Below are 16,638 nucleotides of genomic sequence, written 5' to 3'. Positions count from 1 at the left end.
GGAAAGAGTCTTCTTCATGTAGCACAGACACAAACATGAGAGCCCTGCCCCACACAGGAGGGAAAGGATGGGGACACCCAGGACATCAAGCTGGAGCTCATTCCCAGTGCAGCGAGGCTCCAAAGACAGTGAGGTTGGTCACAGCACCAGGGCCTGGGCATGGGTTATATATAGTACAGAGGAGAGTTCCAGGCCCACATCAGAGAACTAGAGCACAGACACTAGAGTCCCTTGAGGGTGGAAGAAGGGACAACACATGAGAGGTGAACCCTTAGCCCTTCCCTGACCAGCCTACCCTCCGATGAGTCCATCCCTCTGGGCCCTTTCGATCTCCCTTGACCCTCCAACCTCGTCTTTTACTGTTCTGTATGTATAACCCACTCCATATTGTTACTAATAGCAGAAAATACCTGAAACTCGGGGATTTATACATCTAGAGGTTACTCAATCATGATTTGGAGGTTCAAGGTCCAGGGGTCTCCTCTGGTGAAGGACTTTGGCTACACTGCCGCATAGCAGAGGGCGGAAGAGTGTGGTCTGTGTCCATGTGTGGCTCATAATGCCTTTCCTTATCAACCCACCAGGAGTCAATTCTGAGGGCCTCCTCTTCATCACCTAGTCACTCATCTCCTCCCAGAGACACCCCCTTCATAACTGGACCAAGTTTTCATCCTCCACATGTAGGTACAATGAAATATTCACATATGGGTTTTTGGGAGAGAAACTCCACAGCATTACCTTAGTGAAATTTTTTATTTATTCTCCATTCCATATACAGTCCCTGGGAGCCTTTTTTCTGCTTGGTGAGCTCCCTTTCCACAACTCTGGAAACCTCATGTGCCTAGGGATTTATACTCTTTTAGTCTACTCTGGTCACAGATACAGCTTCCCACATACACAGTATTTTTTTTTTTTTAAATCTATACAAAACCAGAAATAACTCACTAACAGCCTCTCTCCCCCATATTTCCAGTCAGGGATCTAAGTGTGCCAAAAATCACTAGAGAGCAGAGTGACCTGGGCCAAGAACAGAAATCATGACAGAGAGGGAGGCGGCCTGGCCCACCAGTGGGAAGTGACAGAAAATTTACGAATTCTTTCTCAGTCAAATTCCTGTAAGATGATTCTGCGCAATGGACTCTTACATCTAGCTGTTCACACCATGCAGTGTCCCACCTACTCTTCCCTCTTTTTCCTTCTGAACCTCCTCTCTCCTTCCCAACCTTTTACCATCTGCCACAATTGTATATAGCCATTATCTGGGGCACAGTCCACATGACCAAACTCATCCCGGTTTAGTGTAGCATCACCTCTGCTGAGAACAATGGAAGTGTTTTTAGGGGTTCGTTTTGTTTTGAATCACACCTAAGTTGACTTTATCCATGAAACATTTTATGATTAGTATGATTTTTTTCCATCTACTTTTTACCTGTTCACCCAAAGTTCTGTTGGCATCTCTTCACTTTTTATAACACATAATGTCATTTTTGTTCGTGTTGTGTATAGACATATGTATACACATAATATATATTGCTTTTATATATGTGTACATATTTTTTTAATCTCCTCATACTGGCTGTATCATTTAATAATTTTAACCCTTAAATCCCCCGTAATTAGTTAACTGCTAATCCCCATGCCATTTTGATCCTTTGTTTGCCTACATTCTCTCACTGACTCTGGCCCCAGATACCCAGTCCTCCCCTTCCCATATGATGAGGGTTACAGTCAAGAGAGCTCCTTTCTTTGCCCGTCTTCTCCTGTCTCCATATTCTCCCTTCTCTCTACCCGCAGGGAGGAATACTCCAAGCCCCTGCATCCTCTCATCTACCATCCTGTGAGGGCAGGTGGTGTTTTTTTCTAGATAAATCCCTCCATATATCCTTGCCTCTATGGTATTGCTATTTGGAATTGTTTTGGTTGTTTTAAATTGCCAGAGGGCACATACACTCCTGGGGGAGGGGGGCGGAGAAAAGATAGGAAAGTTGGGAGAAAGTACCTCCCAATGGGTGAGAGCACACTGCAATCCCTGCTTCTCTATTTCTTCATCCCATCTGAATTTGCGGTATGCACCCACATGTGTCCTCCTGTTTTCTGAGCTGCGAGGCCCAGGTCTAGAATTACAGTGGGCCATCTGGGATCCAACTCTCAACCACTAGGCTATAAGGCTTGCCCTTATTTTTTGTCTTGTTTGTTTCTTTATAAGTTTGGTCCTGATGACCCCTATATGTTTGGTCCTAATGTCCCCAGGACTCACAAATGTAAAACCAGTCTTTAAAGTCTGAGCAATATGAGCTCTGCTGGCAAAATTGGAATTGAGAAATGGTTATAAAGATGGTCTATTTAGATATAATCTTCAAAATGGCTATGTCATGTGAGGCCATCAAATGGTGCAGTGATTAAGGTGCTGGATTCCCATCTGGTCGATCGTGGTTTAAATCCTGGACCCAGCAGCTTGAACTGCATGCTGATGTGTGTGCATGTGTGCCCAAAATCCTAGGAGGAGAGTGTAGGGCCTGTAGCATGGCCATCCCCTCTGTGGGGTATTTCTCACTTTCTCTCTCTGTCTCTCTCTGTCTCTCTCTGTTTCTCTAGCGAGCACACAAAACCCTATTGCAAAAAAAAAAAAAAAAGGTTGTCATAAAAAAAGACTGAAACTGTTCTGTTCTAGATTAAAGGAAACTAAAGGCACATGACAAGTACATGCAACAGATGATTGTAGACTAGACCTCTAATGGAGGTTTTTTGTTTTTTTTCCTCATTGTATGTATACATAGTGAATAATGACAAAACATGAGTTGAAAAGATTTATGCCAATGTTAAATTTACTTATAGAGATAACTGAGTATGTAAGAAAGTATCATTAAGAAATTTATAATGAGGGCCAGCAGGTGGTGTGGAGGCTAAGACAGCTGGATCCCACATGGCCGATTCCGCAGTTCAAGTCCTAGACCTGGATGACAGAAAATGTGCCGAGTGCATGTGCATGCATGTCCAATATCCCGAGCAGAAAATCAGTTCAAGCTCTGTAGCCACATCAAAAAACAAGAAAAGAAAAAAGAAAAGCAATTTACAATAAAGTGCTTGAGGAGAAAGTAGAGAAAGTGCATGATGCATGAGGGATATTCTCAAAAATTCAGGAACATACGTGTATTTCTCATGTGTGTGTATGTAAAAAGGGAGGAGAAGACAGAGAGAGGGGACAGATCAGAAACAGAACACTGTGTTGATAGTAGGTGCATAAAGGGTATCCTGTACTTAACATTCATGCAACTCTCCCCCTGCCCCAACTGGTTTAAATTTAAAATGTATTGTAAAGCAGCTTGCACAAAAGGAGGGAGTGGTGAGTAAGGAACATTCAAGGGACACAGGAACACAATGACAGGGCCAAGACCTCAGTTTCTGTCACGGGGAAGAGGGATGCAGGAAGAGACCAGGACTGCAGCTGGGGTGGAAGAGGGAAGGAGAGACACTGGCTGCCTTCCCCCACCCCAGGAAGCACCTCTAGTACCTGGATCCTCTCATTTCCCCGGCCCCCTTAGAGTCCATCTCTTGGTCTACCTCTGGCCCTAATGGCTCCTTCTTTTGCTCCCCTTGACTTGTTTTCCCGTGGCAGATTCTCAAGGGAGATGGTGTTGAGAGCCTGGCCCCAAACAACCCTGCCTGATGATGGTGCAGCCTTTGCCTTCGCTGCTCCCTTCCCTACTCACATCTCATGCTTTCCCTCTCAGGACAGGATCATCCTTTCTCTGCCCTTCTCTCCTCCCTACCTTTAAGAAATCTGAAAGAAGAGGAAAGAAAAGAAAGCACCAGCTCCCCAGGGAGGGGCAACAGATGGTGGTGGGGAAGGACTGGAAGGAGGAGAGCAGGAAGGAGCACTGACAGGCTTGTAAGTCCCTTGGAGGGCAGGACAGGGGTGACAGGGGATCCTGTCCTCTGCCACCCCTGCCCACCGTCCAGGAGACTTTGAACACAACCTAAGGGATGTGTGCTCATGGGGCGGGTGATGTCACACCTGACAAGGAGAAAAGAGGAGCAGGAAAAACAAATCCTTAACGCCAGCAAATTCCCCCGAGAAAACATTTCTTCCTCCTTTGTTGCTGGAGGCTACTTGGTGGAAAGTAGTAAGGACCTGGTGGGGAAAGAGGGAGAGAGGAGACTGTACCAAGGAGCTCTCTTCTACTCTTCCCTCTGCTCTCCAGCATCTGGGGGCCCACCTGAGTTAGGAGAGAAGCCACCAAGAGCTCCCAGGCCTGCCCTGGTCCCTGTAAAGGGAGCCCCCAACTATAGGAGGGGTCAACTCAGCAGTCACTGCTGCCTCCACCACCACAAGTTGCCCTAGGCTGTCCTTGCCTTAGACAAACCCAAGGGGACCAGCAGTTAGCGTAATGGCTATGTCACTGGACTCCCACGTAATCAACCGTGGTTCGAGTCCCGGACCCGATGGCTTAAACTCACCCCGGGCGTGTGTGCGTGAGTGCCCAAGATCCCAAGAGAAGAATGGAGGAGAAGGGATTGTGGTGTGGCCTTCCCCCTTGGGGGGTGATTTCCTGCTTTCTGTCTCCCTGTCTCTCTCTGTGTGTCTGGCGAGCACACGTAAAAAAACCCCCCAAAAAAAAAAAAAAAAAAAAAAAAAAAAAAGACAAACCTAAGCAGCACCTTCCTTGCCCCCGTGCTGCAGGTTTAATTACTTTGAAATAAATATGTTTTAAAATAGACCACTCACATCGTGCCCCCCAGTTTTAGCTAGCCTTTGAGATTTGGGGCTTCGATTCCATAGCCACCAAAACCACACCCAGACCCCAGAATTATACAATGCCCGCTTTAAAGAGTTTCAAGCGGGAGGGTGACACAGTGGTGTAATGCATCCATCTGTGTGCCAGCCCCACTTGGGAAGGGAGGCTGTTTGGTCAGGGGCTGGAGTATCCTGGGCTACATATCCCCATGCCTTGAGCTGACAGAAGCTGGAGAATGGGTTGCATGTCAAGACTCTGCCAGGGGTGCTGTATGCTTCTCCTGTTCTCATTTTGTGAATAAATAAGCTTAAATAAAAAAAGAAAGAAAGAAAAAAGAAAGAAGAGTTGTCTCAGAGTCTGTCCCAGGCAAACATTTGGAATCCTCTTTCTGCATTTGCAGCATGGTGACATTTCAAGAGGTTTTTACACAATACGGGTAAAGGGCATCATCCAAAGATTTTGTTTAATTATACACAATGTAGAAAAAATGAAACAAAACTTCCCATTTTCAAAGAGCCAAGTTCTTAACATATAACCTCCGTTTCTTTATTTGGTGCCACCACGTCACTGTCACCTGTCTTCTCTGGTGTGAACTGGTTTGCAGGTGCTTTGTCTGCTTGACTGTCAGTTCCCTCCCCTCCTCCAGATTCCCAGCTCCCAAATATGTGCCGGCTCTGTCATGTCCTCTGGTTCTCGTCATCCTTAAGCACTCTCCTTAATCAGTTTTATAAAATTTATTTCTGTTTGCTAATTGCTAAATTACAACAGTACAGAGATTTTCACCCATGTCAGTTGATTTCTGCAGTTCTAAAATATATACTGTCTGTAAATGTAAAAGTGCATGAGGCTTAACTATTTCATATTTGTTAAATGCTAATTGGAAATAAGCTATAGATTTTTTTTAATCTTAAAAAAAAAAAAAAGCCAACCCTTAAAGGCATAGCCAATCCTCGTAATCCTTCCCAGCTGTTCACACCTCATCAGCCAGGTCTCTGCCCCAGTCCAGGTCCTCCCTACTCCCTTCCTCCCTAAAGGCTCTCCCAGGTCTTCACTCTTCGCTCTGTTGACTTATTTTCACAGGTCGCCTCAGACTTTTCTGGGTCAATTCCCTGTCTATGGTTACTTGATCAGGAATATTTGGCCCTATTGCTCTAAAAAAAAGACAAACCTAAGCAGCACCTTCCTTGCCCCCGTGCTGCAGGTTTAATTACTTTGAAATAAATATGTTTTAAAATAGACCACTCACATCGTGCCCCCCAGTTTTAGCTAGCCTTTGAGATTTGGGGCTTCGATTCCATAGCCACCAAAACCACACCCAGACCCCAGAATTATACAATGCCCGCTTTAAAGAGTTTCAAGCGGGAGGGTGACACAGTGGTGTAATGCATCCATCTGTGTGCCAGCCCCACTTGGGAAGGGAGGCTGTTTGGTCAGGGGCTGGAGTATCCTGGGCTACATATCCCCATGCCTTGAGCTGACAGAAGCTGGAGAATGGGTTGCATGTCAAGACTCTGCCAGGGGTGCTGTATGCTTCTCCTGTTCTCATTTTGTGAATAAATAAGCTTAAATAAAAAAAGAAAGAAAGAAAAAAGAAAGAAGAGTTGTCTCAGAGTCTGTCCCAGGCAAACATTTGGAATCCTCTTTCTGCATTTGCAGCATGGTGACATTTCAAGAGGTTTTTACACAATACGGGTAAAGGGCATCATCCAAAGATTTTGTTTAATTATACACAATGTAGAAAAAATGAAACAAAACTTCCCATTTTCAAAGAGCCAAGTTCTTAACATATAACCTCCGTTTCTTTATTTGGTGCCACCACGTCACTGTCACCTGTCTTCTCTGGTGTGAACTGGTTTGCAGGTGCTTTGTCTGCTTGACTGTCAGTTCCCTCCCCTCCTCCAGATTCCCAGCTCCCAAATATGTGCCGGCTCTGTCATGTCCTCTGGTTCTCGTCATCCTTAAGCACTCTCCTTAATCAGTTTTATAAAATTTATTTCTGTTTGCTAATTGCTAAATTACAACAGTACAGAGATTTTCACCCATGTCAGTTGATTTCTGCAGTTCTAAAATATATACTGTCTGTAAATGTAAAAGTGCATGAGGCTTAACTATTTCATATTTGTTAAATGCTAATTGGAAATAAGCTATAGATTTTTTTTAATCTTAAAAAAAAAAAAAAGCCAACCCTTAAAGGCATAGCCAATCCTCGTAATCCTTCCCAGCTGTTCACACCTCATCAGCCAGGTCTCTGCCCCAGTCCAGGTCCTCCCTACTCCCTTCCTCCCTAAAGGCTCTCCCAGGTCTTCACTCTTCGCTCTGTTGACTTATTTTCACAGGTCGCCTCAGACTTTTCTGGGTCAATTCCCTGTCTATGGTTACTTGATCAGGAATATTTGGCCCTATTGCTCTGTCCCCTTCATGAAACATTATTCTATTGATTTTCAGGAATTCTCCTCTCCTGGGTTTCTCTGGCCACAGTCATTTGCCTTTCTCAGCTTCACGTTCTGGATCCTTTTTTTCTGACTAATCTCGAACCACTGGGCTCTCTCTAATGTATTTAAATGGTTGACTTTAATAATTGAGCATTACCTGAAATCATGCTACCAAAATGCAGATATTATTTGCATCTCAGTAATTCTTAAAACATGCCAAACTCAATACACAGAATTTGGTCTATTCAAATTAATATTGTACAGTTACATGCAAGATACATAATTCAAAAATAACAGAATCACATGAATTTATTTTTACTGTTTTCTTTTTTTATTTTTATTTTTTTGCTATAGCACATGTGCACATGCTAAAGAGACAGAAACAGAGAAAGAGAGAGAGAAAGAGAGAAATCATTCCCTGGGGGGATGTCCACACTACAATTCCTTCTCCTCCATTCTCCTCTTGGGATGTTGTGCACTCATGCACGTGCTCCTCGCTTGAGATTCATACATTTTTAAATTTTCTTTACTTCGAAATCTCAGCATTCTTCAAGTGATCAATGTAATTTACAAAACTGAAAAACTAACTTGAAAATCTATAAGCTTTTAGTGTGCTTAACTCAAACATTTATTCATGTTATAAATTAGTAAACGTTTTCTGAGTATATATCTATATTGATATCTGATACTTTCTAAGGAAATATAGAGACATCACCCCCTTTAAATAGGTAAAAGTATTTGGTCGCAGGTCTTGGTGCTCCACTATGGAGTATAACATTGTAATTCACCGCTTCCCCAACTCAGCTTTACAGCTGCTACAGGGGAACAGGTGACCAGGCTACTGAAGAAAAGAGAAGCCATGTCACTGGCTGGTGCACCCATATGAATGTTGGGGTCCTCCATAGAATCCCCACCCAGTGACTTTCCTGGGTCCTTCACAGAATCTGTACTCTTTCTTCAACCCTAAGCTCCAGACATTTCAGGTCAATGTTATAATGTAGAACAAGAAGATAGAATTTTTGTAGAGGGAGCTGTGCGGATGTCTGTTTAATTTGGTTTTTATTTTGACCTAGTTAAAGTTTTATTCACACATTTTTTTTCTGGAAAAATTATCTCAAAGGCTCTCTAGGATACTCACCAACTGTTTGAATTGCAGACTGTAAAAGTGGAGTTGCCTTTCCTCTAGACCCATAATTAGAGTTGGTATGTGTGCTGCATTGGCCCAAAAGAGCATTGTTTAGAGGTCCTTCATGAGACCCCAGTACATTGTGCAGTACTAAACTGTGGGACAATAGCTGCCTATGTTTACACTGGGGAAGGGGCAGCATGGTCTTCCTAAGCCCATGAAGCTCTGAGTTTTCACATCCTTCCTGGCAGGAGAAGTGCAATCACTATGGGCGAGATTCTGCATGTTGTCATCAAGCATGGCTGGAAGACAGGCACCGTGATCACCTTACGTAGAGTGAGGGACGCTGAGCCTGACAACAGCCTTGCAGGTATTGTTCTAGGGCTCAGGGAACAGGCACCTGGACACTTCTGCCTAAGGGGCATCGGTCAGCTCTTTAATTCCCTTATCTTTGGATAAAGGGTGCCTAGATTTGACTTGAAAAATGGGGAACAGGACAGGATTATATTGGGATGGTGCAGTATTAACCTTTGTTCTACCAATATCATCATTCTTTCCAATTCCATCTTTTTCTAACTTTCCCACTCACTCTACTTGAGATTTCTCCATAACTTCATTTTTTTTTTTTTCCTGAGAGGCAGGTGCTGTTTAGTCATATCCAACCTCTGACAGGTGGTTTATCCTATTGCTCTAAAAAATCCAATCATCATTGCAGGCAGCTTGAAGATATACCAGAGGAGAGGAACACTTTATGCAAGGTGACTTTTCAGTTGGAAGCCTCCATAGTAAGGTCAAAATATGCTACCCCAATCAGGCTGATATCATGGCTAGAATAACCCCAAGGACTTCTAGTCAAGGTTCATCACCTGCGTTACCCCTGCTCGTGGACAAAATTTTCTAAAAACAAAATCGTCTTTGACCTCTCTTCAAATGTGGAAGACCTGTCTACCATACTCTGTAAAGGATGTGAAAATATCAATCGGAGAACAAAACCCTGGCTGATATTCAATGTTATTAAGTTAAGCTAATAGTTAAAAAGCCAGTTGTGACTACTCAAGTTTCATTAGGGAGAGGAGGAGCTTTTTGGTGCATTTGGTATCCATTCTGCAGTAAGAGCTCCTGGGGACTGGGCTCCTTCTATTAACCAAAAGAGGCAAATTCCTTCCTTTCCCTTAGTACAAGCCCAGGATTACCCAGACCTGATGCCCCCAAAGAACACAAATACCATGACTCTTATTGGACTATTTATTGGATAATCAGTATTTTCAATCATGAATGGATTATTTGATGGAGATTAGTATTTTTAACAAGGAATGAGAATATTGCAATAGTGATGGAGAGGAATTTTACTTTTTTGAAATGATAGCGAGGCTTCTTCTCTCAATACAGAGACAAATTTGTCGGCAGAGAGCCTTCAGAAGTGATAAAGGTGCCCGAAGGCACGTGGCTGACTTGATGCTCACTTGGATGGGCATGTGGAATTTCGGTGGGGGGTGTCTCCCCACAAGAAATTGATGGGAGGCGCCTGTGACACAATGCCTGGTACTTTAATGTCATGACTCTCTGGGACTGTCTGTTTTGGTTTTGAATCTGAGTAGTCCCACTGGGATTACTCAGGACAGGAGAGGCAGCAACTCGGCTATAGGAATTGGTACCTGTCACTTTATAGGAAGGAGCCATGTAGTCAGAGCGGTAACTCTGGATGGGCTTTTCCTGGACGTGCAGTCCTGTACTGTGCTGAGTTTGGCCAGTTTTCACAGGGGAGGAGAGGGCTCTTGGGGGCAGGTGCTTTGAATTCTGTGTCTGCACCCCTGTTTCTCCTCAAGGAACTTTCTAGTTTCTGCAGTGAATTTATGACGTTTGGTGGCTCCTGAAAAGGCAACTGCTCTAGTCCCGATGTCTCTAAGGCTGCATCCCCTCCACCTACCTCTCCTCCTTTAGGTACACCAAGAGGGCTTTCTCTTACCTCAACTGATTCCAAATTCTTATGATGACAGTTCAAGCAGGCATAATTAGGGACCCAAGTCTCTTGTGGCTGGTCAACAAATCCTGCTGTGTTGCCTAAGTGGACATGCAGCACTAGGGAAGCTGTGATGTTCCCACTGGAGACACCTTGGGCAGAATGCAGTGAGGACTTGGAAGGCAAGTTATTGGAGGCAAAGGACATGTCTATTGGATAGCCACGATCCTGGCTGTGCTTGCTGTTCTCCAATTTAAACATGAACTCTGACAATATATGATTTTTCAGCTCTGATGACTTAAGATCTTGTGAAGCTGTCATTTCTGGAGGAGGTCTTTCAGTGGTCTGGGTATTTTCTACTTTACCCATGTTCCTGTACATCACTGGGGAACCTTTCAACCCACAGGGTTTCAATAGATTATTACAGCATGATTGAGGAGCACTGCTGAGTTCCTTTGTCTTGAAAAATCTCACTGGACTTGGACATTAAAAAGTGTCCTGAATACATTGGCCTTTGGCCTTGAGGCTTTTTCACTACATTGGGGAATTATCTTTCTTATCTTTTGTCTCAAGTTTAGCTTCAGCTTGCCTTGTGGGCAGCTGTGGGCCTTGAATATTAGCGAGGACTTTCACTCTCTGTCTTTATCCGTGACGTGGTGGGTGCCAGGTGGAAAAGCCCGTCTGCCCTCCTGAGCACCCTGAATGTTCTCTCTAAGCTTTTGGCTGCTCTCAGAGGCTGGTTTTGGCAGGGTCCCCTGTCTTTCCTTTCCTACAGTTGAGGTGGAGCGAAGAGCATCATCTAGGATGGGGACAGCATTTGCTCTTCCTACCTTGTCTCTATAAGGAGCATTAGTACTTTCTCTATGGTGCTTGAAGATGTCAGCATTGGAATTGACCACAGAAATAAGCTTTTCTGAGGAGGAGAAGTTGGAATGGAAGTGAGAGTGTTTAAGTTCCTCCTTTTCGTTAAAAATCTGAAAGGATTCAATGACCTTTGTGGGAAAGCCATATATCATGTTCTTACGAAATCGTTTAATATGAGCTTCCAACAGATCTTGATTGCTGGTAGGAATAAAGGAAATATGTTCAGAGGTATTCAGACTTTGGTCCCCACTCAGAGATGGTGTTAAATCTCTGTGGGTCATTTGGCTGTGGGAGTGTGCAAGAAGAGGCAATGCATGCTTGATGGAATGCCGTGAACTATGCACAGTGTCCGGGATATGGCCCTCACTGATTTCCTCAAATTTCTTGCTCAGATGTACTTCCAGGGATTTTGCAATTTCTTTCTGATTTTGGCTCACTACTGAGGCTCTTGAATAATTTTCTGAAAGAATCACCCTGGAAAATCCTAGGTCTTTCTCAGGGTTGGATACTATATTATTATCGGAAAGTTTCTCTGATTCACTAAGAGTTTTATTTGTACCATCTTCTGAGCTCTGTTCCTGATCCTTTCCTAGAAGAATCATTTCTGAGTTCCTCCAAAGGGAACTTCCAGGGCATCTCAATCCCAAAGCACCTAGCTCTTCGCTGCTCTGACCCTTAAACAAAGAGATCCAGGAGAGTCCATAACTGCTCTTTGACTGAGATGTCTCAGTAGTATCTCTCTGAGGATTCATCAGTGACAGAGATTCATGACCCCTGCGGGCCAAGCCCCACCGGTGTTGGATGAGCCTCTTCCTAAGGTGGTGCTCAAGTTTCTTCTGAAGCTCACTGCTCAGGGGAAAAATGGAGCTTGAAACATGGAACTTAGAGAAGTGGCTGACCAATGGAAGTTTGGGAGGTGGGGGACAAAATTCTTTCTGAGAACTTTGGACCACCGAGGGTAAACCCCACAATTTCTCCTGTTCTTTCTTCAATATATTGCATTCCAGGTGGTCAATTTCAGTTGGTGAAAGAGACTGTGGCTCATCTGAGGGTCTATGAAAACATACCCCACAGATCCTAATCTGGGATAGAGTGGAAGGGGGAAGATATGAGACTGGACATTGAAAGTGATCCTGGGATTGGGCCTGAGTGAGATATTTGGACTCAAATTGTGGCAGACTTTGGGACATGGGGTGAGGTGGGATCTCAGGCATGGGCTGAGGTTGGTAAAAGGGAATGACTGGGGCTACTTTGGCTATGGATGCCTTGGAGATTCTGTTGAGCGCAAAGGTTGAGGAGCTGTCACCTGAGACAGGGACAGTAGGGTGTTCGGATTCCCTGTGCAGAGATGAGGTAGACTTTTTCTGTAAGGGATCCTCGTCATTCTTAAGATATGGGGACCGCTCGGGCACAGGCAGATGCTCTGGTTCGCCTTTGCTGGTTAAAGGAGGGGAGGATGCTGAGTCCTGCTGAGCAGCAATGGACTCTGACATTTTCCCTGAAGGACTTACTTGGAAGTCTGGGCTAAGTCGTTTTGAGAAAGAGCCTGTTGTCTTCTCCTTCCCTTTCTGTATCAGGGCATTGCCTTTCTGTTGACTTTGTCTCCCTTCAGGGCTCAGAAAGGAAAGATTACATGACTCTGCCATGTTGGCTGTAGTGGCTTTCTCAAAAGCAGTCTCAGAAGAATGGCAGGGAAGAAGCTCCTGCTCCAGTTCACTTTGTGCCAAGTTGGAGGAAAGTGAGCCCTTGGCAGGAGGTAAGGACACTTGTGAAGTTGTGACCCTTGACTGTTCAAGATCTCTTACTGCTGGGACAGAAGTGGACAACCCTGCAGGGCCATCCACCCGAGAAAAAGTGACTCCTGACTGGAGACCAGAATCATCTTCTCTCTGAATGTGATGTGGAGTGATTCTAGAGAAAGAAGATGATGAGGATGGGAAACGATCTGCTGGGAATTTGGAATCTAAGGGTGGCACAGGTTCTGGTGGTTCAGCGTCACTCAGTGGTGAGGGTGAAAGTGAATCAGGGGAGGGTGTGGTCAGACTAGGTGGCAGGTTGGAGGCTGGAGCTGGAGAAGGCTCAGACAGAGGGCCTGTAGTTAGATCTGCTGGAGGGCTTGATGATAGTGTGGAAGGCAGAAAGATGGATGACTCAGTCATAGACGTTGTGGAAACCAGTAGGGACACAGAGGGAGCAGCCTCCTCCATGGACACCTGGTCCAGCAGGCGATTGACCTCAGCCGTCGATCTGTTACACACCTCACAGAGGGGGTCTGGGCACAAAAGCTGACGAAAGCGGATGGAATCTTGATGTTGGCCCAGGGGGCTGCAGGAGACAGGAAATACAGAGCTGCAGCCAGGACCAGAGTGGGCAAAGGAGGGCCTGCTGGGCTAGGGGCTGGGCCACCTGAGCCTGCTACCCTTTCATAGGGTCCCACACCATGGCTTCACAATATACTCTCTGGTCCCTCCCCTCTGCCTTTGTGCACAGTCCCAATCCTATGGTTTCCCCCTCCATGACAGCTGCAGACTGCATTGGATCCCAGGAGTTCATAGAAAATGCTAAAAATGGGACCAGGAAGGAAGGTGAAAGACTAATCACCTTTTGAGAATAGAAATTAGCCTCCTCTTCTCTGCTTCTCTCCAGCAGCCTCTCTGACCTGGGAAACACAGGAGTGGGTTGTATGGTTAAAGTTAGAAGCATAATGTTCATACTGGAGCTGCTTTATGAGAGACCTTTGGAATATTAAACTCTGAAAGCCCCATGAATAAGCAGTAATGTTAAATGATTAATGATTACATTGGTGAGGCTCACACGTATACATGTTTTTATTTCTAAAATCTTTTTCCTACATGATCTCATATGATATTCCATGTCACTCTTAGAAGCACACAGTCACTGGTTTGCTCAAAGAGAAATCTGAGCACCCTGGAAGTTGGAATACTTACACCAAATCAGGAGACAACATTTCTTTTTTTAGGATTTTGTCATAGGGTATGCACATTTGCTGGAGAGAGAGAGAGAGAGAGACGTAGAAATACACAGAGAGAAAGTGAGAAATCATCCCCCAGGGAAGATGGCCATGCCACAATATCCTCTCCTTCAATCTTGTCTTGAGGTTTTTGGCATCCATGTATACACATTTGGCATAAGTTTCAAGCTGTCTGGTCTTGGACTAGAACTGTGGTCGACCATGTCAGAGTCCAGCTCCTTACACAGTACATCACATGCTGACCTTGAGACTGAAATTCTGATACCAAACCAACCAGTAGTCCTTCTTCCACCTCTCACATGGCCGCCTAATTGGCAGCCCAGGTCCATCACAGCTCTATCATGAGGTTTAACCAGAGCAGGGACTCTGAGAAGCATCTCAGGTTAGACTGCATTCCTGTGAGCCTCTCCCATGGCTATATTTTCTGAGAGACCATATCTAACAACTGACATTTTCAGAGGTTATGAACCTTGGACCTCATAGAAAAGAGTGGAAGGGTCAACTGTAGGACCTAAGTCAAACAGGAAGAAACTTACCTTGAGATGTCCCACCTTTCCTTCTCCTCTTTGCTCTGCCTTGACTCTGAGAAGAAATGGAAAAAACAAACAAACAAAACAGGTGAGAGACTAGGACTCACTTCTCACACTCCTCTCTCTAAAAGATCAGATATTAGTTATCTAAGAATAGTATGGCTCTTCATTTTAATCAATAAATATTTTTCTTTTATTAATTTTGAAAGGCAGTAAATTATTTTCAATTGTTTCTTCATTGGAAACTCAAGAAAATATTTTATCTTTGAGGTACACACTTGACATTAATGTTCAGAAGTCTTCTGCTCAAAGAGGACATAGAACCTGAAGTTCTATGGTCACCTCTGTTCTCCCTCAGAGGACCCTGATTCCTGGAACAGAGCTCAGTGTCCACTCTCTGCTCAGAGTCTTTCAAGGCTCAGCATTGCTCTACTGATCAGCCCAACATGAAAGAAGTCTTGGTCAAGTTCTGCCTGACATGGAACAAAACTCATGATCAACTATCAGGAGAGACTGTTCCCTTCAGAGAACCCACCTTCTCCACCTAAGCCAACCCATGATCTTAGGATCACTGTGATTGGGATTTTGTCCTGAACTCCTTGGCCACACCAGACAGTCTCTGCACCTCAAATGGGAAACTTAGTCCCCACTTCTGCCTGACCATCTCCTCAGAAGTCTCTCCTCTTCCCAGACTTTCTACTTCAGGAGCACCCCCTGAGCCAACCAAACTCATTTAAAAATGTGAAAATAGGCAGGAAAAACAAAAACAACTACAACAAAAAATCTCCTGGTGGTTCATCCATGATATCTTACCTTTTGGGTATGTTGACTTCTTTCAAGTGTTGATAAGAGTGGTGACAACACCAGATAGCACACATACAGAAGGAGCAACCCCAGCACACTCAAAAAAGTGAGTTTGAGGTCAACAGCTAAGAAGGATGAGCCCAAGCTCAGTCCTGGCTCAGTATAGCTCTTCAGATAACAGAGAATATCCTCCATTGTCTAAATCACAGGGCTGCCTGAGGCAACTGAGCTCTGAGTTCAAGGGTTTGACCACACTCAGAAAAGAAAGTTTGGGCTCAACAGCTAAGAAGGCTGAGTTCAAGCTCAGGTCTGACTCACTATAGCTCTTTAGATAAGAGAGAATCTTCTCCATTGTCTGAATCACTGGGCTGTCTGAGGCAAATGAATTCTGGGTTTAAGGTTTGACTACAGTCCCAGGCCTGTATCACAGAGCATGGAAGAGTCACAAAGGGTTTCTGAGGTTGAGGGTGGGGACCTCAGAGAAGGGTGTGTCCACAGGCCCTCCCCACCCAGGAGCCCAGCAGCCCCTTCCCTTCCCCTGCATCTCTTTTCCCAACTCTACCCTGTCTTCATATCATATGTTGATCTTATTGACATTTTCTGTTTGTTCCATATGTATCCCAAAGAGTACAAGTCACTCTTTTCTATCTGAACATTATGACTTGAGCCCCACCAATTCCACGGTCTTCAACATTGAAATAATGCCTGGACTTGGTGCTAGTACCCAGACATTTACACTCTCATGATCACATATGGCCCTATGTCCATATTATCTACAGAATGCTTTTACCTTCCGCTTATCCCCCATATGAAACTTAAATTTCCTTCACTCTTACTTTTGTGAAGGTTAAAGTGTAAGTTTCTTTTTGTTGTTGTTGTAATCAGTCTTTATTTTCTTCAGAGAGGCTGAATGAAACAAGTAGAACTAATAATCTATTATTTAACATTCACAGAACTAAAATGAGAATAAAATAATTGTATAAAATTAAAACCTCAGGTGTTCTGGAAGTTAAGTTATAACAAGTATTTTTCTGAAGTTAGTGAAACTTATTCTGTTGAAAGACTTTTGGAGACAAGCCTGTGGCATGGCACGTAAGGCAGTTGGATCCTGCACGACTGACTGAATGGTTCTAGTCCTTGCCTGTATCTTTTAAAACACACGGGGCACATGTGCATGTGTGTCCAAAATCCAGA

The 16,638-nt window shown here is 44.4% G+C and overlaps 1 protein-coding gene across 1 annotated transcript; it reads right to left on the bottom strand.

Annotated features, from left to right (window-relative positions):
* Window positions 1-10,883: 10,883 nt before the first annotated feature.
* Window positions 10,884-15,802, bottom strand: LOC102494167 (spermatogenesis-associated protein 31D1). The gene is made up of 4 exons (XM_006145472.3): window positions 15,454-15,802; window positions 14,647-14,692; window positions 13,720-13,777; window positions 10,884-13,443 (listed from the first exon to the last, which is right to left on the bottom strand). The coding sequence occupies exons 1-4, from the start codon at window positions 15,637-15,639 to the stop codon at window positions 10,884-10,886; spliced, it is 2,850 nt and encodes a 949-aa protein (XP_006145534.1). The 5' UTR covers window positions 15,640-15,802.
* Window positions 15,803-16,638: the final 836 nt, after the last annotated feature.

This window comes from Tupaia chinensis, unplaced genomic scaffold (assembly GCF_000334495.1).
Source record: "Tupaia chinensis unplaced genomic scaffold, TupChi_1.0 Scaffold000147_1, whole genome shotgun sequence".
NCBI classification, from domain to species: domain Eukaryota; kingdom Metazoa; phylum Chordata; class Mammalia; order Scandentia; family Tupaiidae; genus Tupaia; species Tupaia belangeri.
This window is presented reverse-complemented; position numbering and strand designations above follow the sequence as displayed.